The sequence below is a fragment of the Microcaecilia unicolor genome, chromosome 6, assembly GCF_901765095.1.
Source record: "Microcaecilia unicolor chromosome 6, aMicUni1.1, whole genome shotgun sequence".
NCBI classification, from domain to species: domain Eukaryota; kingdom Metazoa; phylum Chordata; class Amphibia; order Gymnophiona; family Siphonopidae; genus Microcaecilia; species Microcaecilia unicolor.
This window is the reverse complement of record NC_044036.1, coordinates 344948645-344960478: the sequence shown is the minus strand read 5'-3', so window position 1 is coordinate 344960478 and position 11834 is coordinate 344948645. Positions and strand designations below refer to the sequence as shown.

The 11834-nt window shown below is 42.5% G+C and overlaps 1 protein-coding gene across 1 annotated transcript; it reads left to right on the top strand.

The window, feature by feature from the left end:
- The first annotated feature begins 4624 nt into the window (after positions 1–4624).
- PPP1R27 (protein phosphatase 1 regulatory subunit 27) lies at positions 4625–11834 on the top strand. Its single transcript, XM_030205161.1, has 3 exons — positions 4625–5054; positions 9355–9505; positions 10769–11834. The coding sequence occupies exons 1-3, from the start codon at positions 4874–4876 to the stop codon at positions 10911–10913; spliced, it is 477 nt and encodes a 158-aa protein (XP_030061021.1). The 5' UTR covers positions 4625–4873; the 3' UTR covers positions 10914–11834.

The window sequence follows — 11834 nt, the reverse complement described above, 5'->3', positions numbered from 1 at the left end:
CTTAGGACACCACTGTATTGGCTAATATCATAGGCTCCACCAACCTCCGAAAAAAAAAAACAGAGTAAAAACTTCCAAGAACAATATAATTGGAAGAAAACCTCTGTAGCTAAAAAAACAAGAGGAAGGATGTCAATTTTTAACAATTTATTCACCAAAGTGCTCAGATCTAAATTCTTCTATTGCTAAGGATGTAAACAACTCAATTACATAACTAAACTTCTGACCGTCCAGTCATCCCACGTTGTTAATCAAACATGCAGGCAAACAATGCTGAAAAGATTACGATCATTTGATGGACCATTAATACTGTGGTCAATAAGTCTCTTAATCACTAGCTGTATTTCCTCATCATCAACCACATAAGTTCTCATCAATATTTATCCAACTTAACTTGCTTTCCTTGAGTGGAAATCGAAAACTTCGTTGTAACCAGCACTTTTCCTGCTCGTGAGTTCTCACTGTGACTGACAGTCTAGAAGATATCATCGGTCCCCCATAGGACATGTCATTTCAAAATCAACAGATATTGTCTCTCAGGTGTGCTCCTCCGGCATGCGTCCGACACGCACGCCGCAGCAGCATGAGCGCTACTGCTGTACACGTTTAAATAGTGGTAAAGACTTGCTTAAGTACATAAGTAATGCCACACTGGGAAAAGACCAAGGGTCCATCGAGCCCAGCATCTTGTCCACGACAGCGGCCAATCCAGGCCAAGGGCACCTGGCAAGCTTCCCAAATGTACAAACATTCTATACATGTTATTCCTGGAATTTTGGATTTTTCCAAGTCCGTTTAGTAGCGGTTTATGGACTTGTCCTTTAGGAAACCGTCCAACCCCTTTTTAAACTCTGCTAAGCTAACCGCCTTCACTACATTCTCCGGCAATGAATTCCAGAGTTTAATTACACGTTGAGTGAAGAAACATTTTCTCCGATTTGTTTTAAATTTACTACACTGTAGTTTAATCGCATGCCCCCTAGTCCTAGTATTTTTGGAAAGCGTGTTGAAGAACGCAGTTGCGTGGGTCACGTGACCCCGCCTGGAAACAGAACTTTTTCTATGCAGGAAGATGTTCAGAGACCCTCAGTCTGCTTTAGTGCTTTATGGTTCAGGAGTCCACAACGTGATATTTTGTATCCAGGTTTTGTGTTTAACTGGTTTCTATATCTCGCATCTCAGCAGGTCACATCTCAGCAGATGTTGAAGTTGTTGGGCCCCAAGGCCTCTACTGTTTATGAAATACCCTTAGCACATCTTCATGTGAGAATTGCCCAATGACCCCTAGCTTCCCAGCAGTGTCAGACCGTGGGGAACTTAGAGGATGTCATCCAAGTTATACCAGAGCTGGTTCAGTCTCTACGCTGCTGGACAATTCGATCCCATTTGACTCTGGGACTCCCATTCCAAATTCCACAGCCTACGAAAGTGCTGATGGATGCATCTCACCTAGCTGATTTAGATGGGCTTCACACTCAAGCCACTTGTGCATGTGCGATGGAGTGTGTCTCGTCCTCAAAGACCTATTTTTAAGCTTGTTAACAAGCTCCAGGTCAGCAATGCAGACCTACCTTACCAATTTGTGAGATTTATAAGGCCTGCTGTCCTAGGAGAATAGCTGCTATAGGTAAGTAGCAACATAACACACAATGGCAGAGAAGGGTCAAATGGCCCATCCAGTCTACCTTCCTCGGCAACCACTAACTCCTTTTCCTAAAGGATCCCATGTGCCTGTCTCATGCTTTCTTAAATTCTGACACAGTTCTTGTCTCCGTGACCTCCACTGGGAGGCCATTCCATGTATTCACCACCTTTTCCCTGAAAGAGTATTTTCTTAGATTCCTCCTAAGTCTATTTCCACTTAACTTCATCCTATGCCCCTTCATTTCAGAGTTTTCCTTCATTTGAAAAAGTACCTTCACTTTACTGCATTACCATTCATGTTAATGGAATGTGTAGCCATGTTTACTCATGCTCAACCTCTTTGCATTGCTCACCCAGTAAACCAGGTAGTATCTTTCTGCATCATCCCCTGTGTGGCATACGTAAGTATTGCCATACTGGGATAGACCAAAGGTCCATCAAGTCCAGCATCCTGTTTCCAACAGTGGCCAATCCAGGTCACAAATACCTGGCAAGATCCCAAAAAAGTACAAAACATTTTATACTGCTTATCCCAGAAATAGTGGATTTTCCCCAAGTCCAATTTAATAATGGTCTATGGACTTTTCCTTTAGGAAGCGGTCCAGACCCTTTTAAAACCCCGCTAAGCTAACTGCCTTTACCACATTCTCTGGCAACTAATTCCACGGTTTAATTACACGTTGAGTGAAGAAACATTTTCTCTGATTTTGTTTTAAATTTACTATATTGTAGCGTCATTGCATGCCCCCTAGTCCTAGTATTTTTGGAAAGTGTAAACAGACACTTCACATCTACCCGTTCAACTCCACTCATTATTTTATAGACCTCTATCATATCTCCCCTCAGCCGCCTTTTCTCCAAGCTGAAGAGCCCCAGCCGCTTTAGCCTTTCCTCATAGGGAAGTCGTCCCATCCCCTTTATCATTTTCGTCACCCTTCTCTGTACCTTTTCCAATTCCACTATATCTTTTTTTGAGATGTGGCGACCAGAATTAGAACACAATATTCAAGGTGCGGTCACACCATGGAGCAATACAAAGGCATTATAACATCCTCATTTTTGTTTTCCATTCCTTTCCTAATAATACCTAACATTCAATTTGCTTTCTTATCCGCAGCAGCACACTGAGCAGAAGGTTTCAACGTATCAACGAGAATAGGTTGGCATAAACCTAATGAAAGGTCTCATGGCAACAACAGTAGAAAGGTGATTAAAGCCTGCTGGGGGAGCTGTGGAGATAGGGCATGGGGGAATCAGGAATTGGAAGAATGACTGCCTGGGAGGGGACTGAGAGACTGGGGCTGAGAGACAGACTGGTGCATGATGAGGGCAGATGAGGTAGATTAGTGGGGTACTTGGACTTTGATGTGAAACAAGTCATCTGCCTCAGGTACAGCTCGTAGGGGTCATGGTCATTGTACTACTGATGGGGGGGGGGGGGGGGGGGGGAAGATGTGAGGCCATTGGCTTCTGCTAGCACTATACAGGATCACACTTAAGATTGATTTTATTAAATGTTCCCCCCCTCCCCATAGACATACAATGGAAAAACAGGCTTAGCAACTTAGGCACGGAGTGGGAAGGAGGTTGAAGTGGGATATTGGGAGAGGTCGCAGTAGCTGGCTCCACATTTCAAAGAATTTATCAAGGCCCACCTTAATATATGGCTATGTTCTATTGCTTTTGTTTGGGTGAAAAGAAATACACATAGACAAAAGAAAAAGGCAAGATATAATTACCTCCTGTACCTCGATGTAACTTTCCTTAAGCTACAACTGAACAATGTGTGAGGCAAAACCATATCAATAAATAAATATGGACAAATCACAAAGGGCTTCTTTTACTATTGCAGCTCTAAAAAGTGGCCTGTGATAACCCCAACACAGGTCTTTAACACATGCTGAGGCTACTTTTAACGCTGACAGTAAAAGGCACATTTTTCTGTTTTTTCAATAATGACCACGTGCTTAACTTCCCCATTAGCACCTGAGCCCACACGCTAATCCCTGTGTTAATCAGTGGCAATACCCATGTGTTAACCAATTAGCGTAGTTGCATCCACTCTGCCCCCAAACATGCCCCCAGTGCTAAGTACATATAAGTACATAAGTAATGCCACACTGGGAAAAGACCAAGGGTCCATCGAGCCCAGCATCCTGTCCACGACAGCGGCCAATCCAGGCCAAGGGCACCTGGCAAGCTTCCCAAACGTACAAACATTCTATACAATCAAGCCATTGTGACATCACTAATGAGGTTGGCTCTTATTGGTGGAATGAGCCACTATGACATCACAATAGGTTAAATCACTGCTCTATGTAATAAAAGTGAGCCAAGTAGAGGACATAAGTACATAAGTAATGCCACACTGGGAAAAGACCAAGGGTCCATCGAGCCCAGCATCCTGTCCACGACAGTGGCCAATCTAGGCCAAGGGCACCTGGCAAGCTTCCCAAATGAAAAGAAATAATTTTTTTTAGTGTGGGGGGTAGTACATGCAAAACCTACTTCGGAACTCCCGAGTGCACCCTGCGATAAGCACGTTTTAATCTTTACCACAGCTTAGTAAAAGGAAGTACTTTTATTTCAGCTCTACTATGTTGGTTTCAGAGCTATGAAGAAGGTATTGGAGCTGAGAGGTGGGAATTTGAAAAGCCAAACCTACAGATTAAATCTAGTCATAATTATTCTTTTTCTACAATTGCACAAATGAGCCTGGTTTTGGTGAGATGATTTGTGGGTGTTTACTGCAACCCATGACAAGCACGGGGTCCAGCCCCCTCTGTAAAATGTGCAGAGTGACAGCTGGGTTTTCCATCAGTTGATCTGTAAACTGAGCCCTTAACTTGTGCTGGAAAGTGTCTATTGGACAACTCCTGCCAGGCAGCTATGAGGTGAGATTTCTGAAAATAGTGTTTTGGGTGGGGTAGGGTGGGGGTTATAAAAGGAGTTGTGTTCTGAGATCTTGCAGTCATGAGAAGCTTCTATGAAGGAATAACCCCCTTCCCAACCTGCTAATGTGACTGAAGAATCCTGAAAGCTTTCTTACAAAATTACCACTATCAAGAATGTATCTGTTGCAAGTCATAGGCAGACAAGTGTTCTGATACTTGAAACTGAACTGAGCTTGGTACAGACGTGAGCTAGCTGATCCTTTAGAGATCTCGTTGACTTTGTAGTGACAGTTGCTGGGGCCATAATTTGTGCCGTCCCATCCCCTGCTCCTGCGATGAAGTATTATCCAGCTCGAAGACCAAGGCATGGTGCCTCAGTAAGGTTCAAAGCTGCTCGCACTGTACATTTTCCCAATGATATTGTGTTCCAGGATCACATTCGGCAGGGGGATTTGGAACAGGTGGGCAGATTTATACGGGCCAGGAAGGTCACCTTGGACACCATCTACTTGTCAGGTAAGGCAGGAAAGAACATTAGCTTCTGGCAGCTTGAAACCCATTTCTGCTCCTAAGGGCTCAACCAGCATTTGACAGTCTTAGGTGCTTCACTGCGAGAATCCCAATTGAATCCATCTGTTGCCATTAGAATCTCTGTAAAATGTTCAGAGCTCACTTGTGCCCTTGGTTTCTGTGTGCTGGATGTAGAAACAGATCCCTGATAAGTGAATTATATATAAACTGAGTAGCCTTTGAGTGGACCCAACAAGGACTGAGTGGGTTAGAAACTGGTTGAGTGGGAGCAGCAAAGGGTAATAACAGAAGTTCATTCCAAGTGAAGGGGTGTTAGAGATTCTTTTCATCATTTTGATAAGTAATATTGGGGAAAGTCTAGTGGAAAAGTTTTCAGTGATTATGAATCCAAAATTTGTAGCAGGGTTGACACCCTGGAAGGTCTGTAAAACAGGAGCAATCATGAAGCTTGACGAGTGATCTAGAGCAGTGACTCTCGAAACATCCTTCAACCCCCAAGAACGCAAAGGTCATGCTAAATGAGACCACGATCTATCAACAGTGACTAGTCCATGTGAATCTTACATACCCAGTAGATGTATTTTTTTTTTAACTTGTAGCTCATTTCAAGGGATAAGCAAAGACTCTTCCAAGTGTATGTGGATAATTTATGGACTTTTTCTCCAGGAACTTGTCCAAACCATTTCTGAATCCTACTGTGTTATTCACATTGACCTTGTCTTATGTCTTGTACTGCATGAAAAATACTTTGCATGATTTATTTTCAATTTTCTGGTCATTCATTTTATGGATTGTCATCGTTAAGTGTTTGAAAGGTTAAAGTATTCCCAACCAGTCAGGTTTTCAGGATATCCACAATAAATATGCATATGAGAGATCTGAATGCACTGCTTCCATATTCATCGAGACAGAGGCGTTATTTTAATTAAAATCCTTCGTTTAATAGTTTTTTTTTTTCTGGAAGAAACAAACTTAGCTGTGTCTATTTTGAAGGTTTGAATGCAGCATTTGCAGCAGGGCAGTATCTGTGGATGAATTACAGTTCACCAGAAGCATATTTGAAATTTTGAGCCACAGATCTTGGCATTGAGCATTTTGTTTATGAAACACTGACAGCTATTTTGCTCTTTGGACTTCAGTTCTATCATGGAGGACCTCTTCAGATTATGATGACTTTGATTTTAAGAGGGGATGAAAAAAAATGTTTGATCTGGGAGAGTGCACGATAGATGGAACATCTTAAGACTGTTCGAGTTAAGTATTATGCTTTGTCTTATTAATGTTTGATTTATTCATGAAGGCATTGAGTTCAGTTCATGCCTTGATTGTGCCTTTCCCAGGGGTTGAATACTTTTTGGTATTAGTGGGGATTTGTATGATGTTTATAATAGAATATTTTGATTCTGTTATAATAAAGTATATTTATTTGGTGTTTGTTACATGTATGTTTTTTGCATATATATTTTGGATAATATTTACAACAATTTTATACTAAATGCGTATTCATTGGAGATATTATGAAAACCTGACTGTTTCCCAGGAACTGGGCTGAAAATCCCCTGCTCCAGAGTAAAGGGAGGAAAAGGGGGAGTTAGAGAGACATTTAATAACATAAGAATTGCCATGTAACCCAGTATCCTGCTTCCAACAGTGACCAATCCAGGTCAGAAGTTCTTTCAGAATCCTAGAGAGTAGCAATGTTCCAGGCTACCAATCCCGGGGACAACAGTGGCTTCCCCCTTGTCTTCCTTATTAGCAGTTTATGGATTTTTCCTCCAGGAATTTGTTCAAACCTTTTTTAAACCCAGATACTCTAACAGCTCCACATCCTCCAGCAATGAGTTCCAGAGCTTTTGTTGAGTAAAAACATATTTCTCCTACTTATTTTAATAGTACTACTATATAACTTCATGGCGTGTCTCCTTGTCTTTGTAACTTTTGAAAGAGTAAACAACTGATTCACATGTAACCATTTTACTCCACTCAAGATTTTGTAGACCTCTGTCATAACCCCCTCAGCTCTCTCTTCTCCAAAGCATAAATGCATGGGAACCAGGTCTCTCTTCAGTGGTAGCAACCACAAGAAGAGTGGAAGAAACCAAAAGGACCAGACTGAAGACCACAAAGAGTAACCGCACCAAAATAATTTTATTAGGACCCTACACGGTCCGTGTTTTTGGCCAAATAGGCCTTCCTCAGGGGTCTTCAAATTGACGTATACAGATGTTCCTCCAAAATTACAGGGGATAGAAAGAATAAGCACAAAAACGCTGGTGCTATCTGAAACGGAGCATAGACACTAATGCCTGTAAAAGCCGGTCAAAGTGAAGGATGCTATTGCAATAGCATCCTTCACTTTGATTGGCTTTTACGGGAACATCTGTATACGTCAATTTGAAGACCCCTGAGGAAGGCCTATTTGGCCAAAACACGGACTGTGTAGGGTCCTAATAAAATTATTTTGGTGCTGTTACTCTTTGTGGTCTTCAGTCTGGTCCTTTTGGCTTCTTCTGCTCTTCTTGTGGTTGCTTGTGCGCTTTGCGGAAGATTTGGACCCTCTTTTGGTTGCTCTCTTCAGTGGAAAACAGACTCTGGAACAAGGACTTGTGGAAGAGGTTAACTCGGAAATAAAATTGCAATTTATGGAAAGGAGGGAGGTTGGGTAGAATGGATTCCCAGTGGAGTATTTGAATAAAAAAAAAAAAAAAAGAAAAGGCCTGGGACGAAAGAAGGTTTTTGATGGAGAGCAAGGAACAGAAGTGTTGAGCAGGTATTGTGGATGGGCAGAGTGGAGAAACTATTACACTCTTTGACAGTCATACTCTTTCTAATGAATTAGATTTTTCTGGCCTTGCTGCTTGTGCCCAGATGCCAAAGCAGCACAAAGTCAACAGCTTTGTGCACACATAACGAATTCAAATTGAACTTTAGCACTGATCAACAGATCTGAGGGAGGAAGACTTCAGCCCTAAACTATGTTTCCCAAATTCTGTGTATGCAGGAGTGGGGATCCCTCTGCACCTCCTGTGTGACCTGGCCCCAGTAGTGGCAGTCAGCATGGGGCTGTTCCCTCCTCCCATGCAGAGTGCCAGGGTCTCTCGCATTAGGAATGTGTCACACTCATTTGAAGAATTTCTCACTGGCACACTGAGCCCCTTCTCTCACTCATTGGAGCCTCCTTGCCAGTGCATAGCTCCTGATCACAGAAGAAGACCGAATGGCCCAACCAGTAGGAAAAGGTCTTGAACACTACTTCCTCCCCGCCCCGCCATATAATCCTACAACTATCTGCATACTTTTAGCCACTGAAGAGAGGGCACGTTCCATCCCAGATAATTTACCCATCGTACTGCCATGCACCCTCTATATTATTTCAGAGGCTTCAAAGAAAAGCAAATATTTTTAACTACACATCTGTCATTTTGGTCCTTGTACAGTGTTTTCTTTTCATGTAGATGGCAGGGACGGGGATAAATGGAGCTTTCAAGATGGTAGAGGAAGGGGAGCATTAGACACACAGCAATGATGACCAACCCACATCCGATGACACTACAAATGTTTAAAACGTCTTGGATTTTGAGAATAAAAGAAGTTTTTAAAGACTCATAGTGTTGTCTGATGTGGGTTGGTCACCGCTGTGTGGCTGGTGTTCTTTGATAGCCATGGAGGCTTCTTCTGCTGTGTTTTTGTTCAATCTCAGATTACGGGGGGTGGGGGTGGGGGGCTCATTTCCTCAGTATTAATGTCTTTGGACCTTCTGAACAGCTTCTTTCTCAGATTCTAAACAAGAGCCTTGGGCAGGGCTGCCTGGCCTCACTCACGAAGCCTGAGAGCACTCTGTGTGTACTGTACTTTTCAAAGCAGCTCTATCACACATTCTCCTGAAGAGGTGCCTGTATTGGACTCAGTGTACGTTCCTGAGATGCTTCCAAAAGGTTAACACTGCCAGTCATATGTGGGAGGTAGTTTAAAGTATTTATAGTTCTCCTACCAATAGTTTACCAGATGGTTAAGAAATCTTGAATTTTAAAGCATGCTAAAATAAGCACAGCGATTTGAAGATTAACTAGTAAAGCACAGCTGAAGTTAAGGAAAAATCTCCTTGCAAATACATAAGCTTTCAAGCCCACACACATCTTTTTCAGATGTCAGGACCCTTCGAAGTACTGCGTTTTTGCATTTCTAAAGGAAAGAATTGTCTTCTCAAGAGAAACCATCTGTTGGCAGATTACTATAACATATGTGTTTGCAGCGCTGATAATAAAAGGTTTTGTTTCTCTTGTAGGTATGGCTGCCCTGCATGAGGCTGTGCTGGCAGGAAACCTAGAATGCGTGAAACTATTGGTTAAATATGGTGCAGACATTCACCAGCAAGATGAGAACGGCTGGACTCCCCTGCACATGGCCTGCAGCGATAACCATGCTGACATAGCCAGGTATGCTTCTCTTAGCCAGTGCATGTTTTCTAGCGAAAAAGGTGCCGGTACTCAAATGCCAGGCCACCCTTCAGGGGGTGGGGTGATCACTAAGGGACCCACCCCACAATAGCCAGGCCCCCTGCAACCAGTCACAGAATCTATGACAAGGCAGAATTGGTGTGTAGAGCTTGACCTCTTTCATTAAAACTTGAGGTTCATGGGTCAATTTTAGCAGACAATGGAAAAGGTGCCGGTACTCAGTACCCCCAAATACCCCCTCAAAAAAAGCCCTGCTCTTAGCAGAGATCAGCTTGGTACTATGTCGGGCAATGTAATAAACCCAACTTCCCTATAAAAACATTGTCAGAGGCTGCCAGATACAAATAATACTTAGATTGTGAACCCATTTGGGACACAAAAGACCTGTACAGATATTTCTGAGTGAACCGCTCGCTCTATGCCTATCTGTAGGCTTCAGCGGTATGTCAAATGCATTAACTAAGTAAATAAGACTGGTAACTTGCTTGCCTGGTGTGAAGGTGGTGGACTTCACGTGTTACCTAGATGGGATTTTAGACCATGCTAGGGAGGAGCCAGTGATGGTACATGAGTACCAGTGACAGGATAGGGAGGGAGGGAGGTTCTGGAAGTCAAATGTATGATTTTAGGTAGAAAGTTGAAATGTGGGACATCCAGGGTTGTGTACTCATAAATCCTCCCTCTTCCACATGCAGCTTGGAGAAAAGATGATAGATGTGTATAAACTCACGAATGTGGTGGGAAAGATAACAAGGGAATGCTGATTTACTTTCAAACGCTAATTGAGAGTAGGAGACACGCCATGAAGCTAATAGGGAGTACTTTTGAAACTTAATTGAAAGAAGTAGTTTCTTCATTCAGTGCACAAATAAGTTGTGGAATTTGTTGCTGGAAGATGCGGGGAAAGTTGCTAATGTACTGTAGACAGGTTTGTGGAGAACAGGTCAATAAACCATGATTAGCCAACTAGACTTGGGGAAAGGCATGGCTTATCCCTGTAAGTAACAAGGAATTAATCTACTCTGACCTGGATTAATTACTAGTGGAAGAGGATACTGGACTTTTCATAGACCTTTGGTCTTAACCAGTATGGTATTTATACTCTTAATCATGCTCTCAAAGTAATGTCCTTTCCGTGCCTGCTTGGATCTCAGCAATTTAAGCCTCCTCAAGTTGCAGCCCTTTAGTTGTGACATGGGTGTCCTTGTGTTTTGCTTTAATGTTTCCCTCTTCCTGTTCTAGATACCTCATCTCTCTTGGAGCCAAATTGGATGTAACAAACAATGAAGGTGAGAAACCCTCGGATCTCGTTGACCCAGACTGTAAGGAGATGATGGAGCTTTTCACGCAAGATGGAGCAGACAAGGAAGAAGTGATTCCAGCATGATGGTTTTAGTGCCTCAGTCTGTTCTGCCTGTGACCCTTTTAGCTGGTGGGCACAGAGTCTTCACCCAAGCGCATTAAGACTTTTCCGAAAGATAATTTAGCTGCTCCATTTGCTTTAAACAGTTGTAGTGCAGAAGAAATCTGTTGAGGGTCCTGAAGAGTTCCACCTGAATCTCCAGTCAAGGGCACCCTGTTCATGCTACTAATGAGGCTACAGCGACAGAGGCATCCACCATCAGCTCCTCTGAATGAAGCCTAGAAGACAAATCTGTAGCCCCACTGCTGTGCTTTCTCCGTTTGTATGGCAGTTATTGAGGAGACAGGTCAAAGCCCAATATGTTTGTCAGCTGACTCAGTGTGATAATGGTTTCCTGGTACTTAGACTGAAGTCTTCCCCGGACTCGTTATAAATAGCTCTCACGGAAGGGATTACTGACGGAGCTCAGTTTCCAGAACCTGAGCTCCTGGCTCTTTGTGGTGGTAGAATTGTTCCTTGGTGAGAGAACTGCTCACTTAACTAAAATCTGTGTGTATGTTTTTAATAATAATAATTTTTCCTGTGGGTATGAACTGTCATAAGGAAATCAGTGTCCCACTGTGGTGAGAACACATTTGCATTGGGACATATCGGTAACACAAATAAGTCACATAGTTAACATATGAAGAAAATATTAGTTTGAAAGCAGATGGACATCAGAGTCGGCAAAGTGCTTTAAAGTTTCCCACATGCCAATTCAGTCCCTTTCTCTGTACTACTGTGTGTGCTGTGTGGTTTTCTATACACACTCAAGAAAAGATAATGAAGATATCTGCACTGTGAAGTCTTACCCTGAAAATGATTTAATCTAGATCTGCTTTTCTACTTTGTTATAATACGGTTTATATTTTTGTAATAAAAATAATTTTAATTTGATCCAAGTTG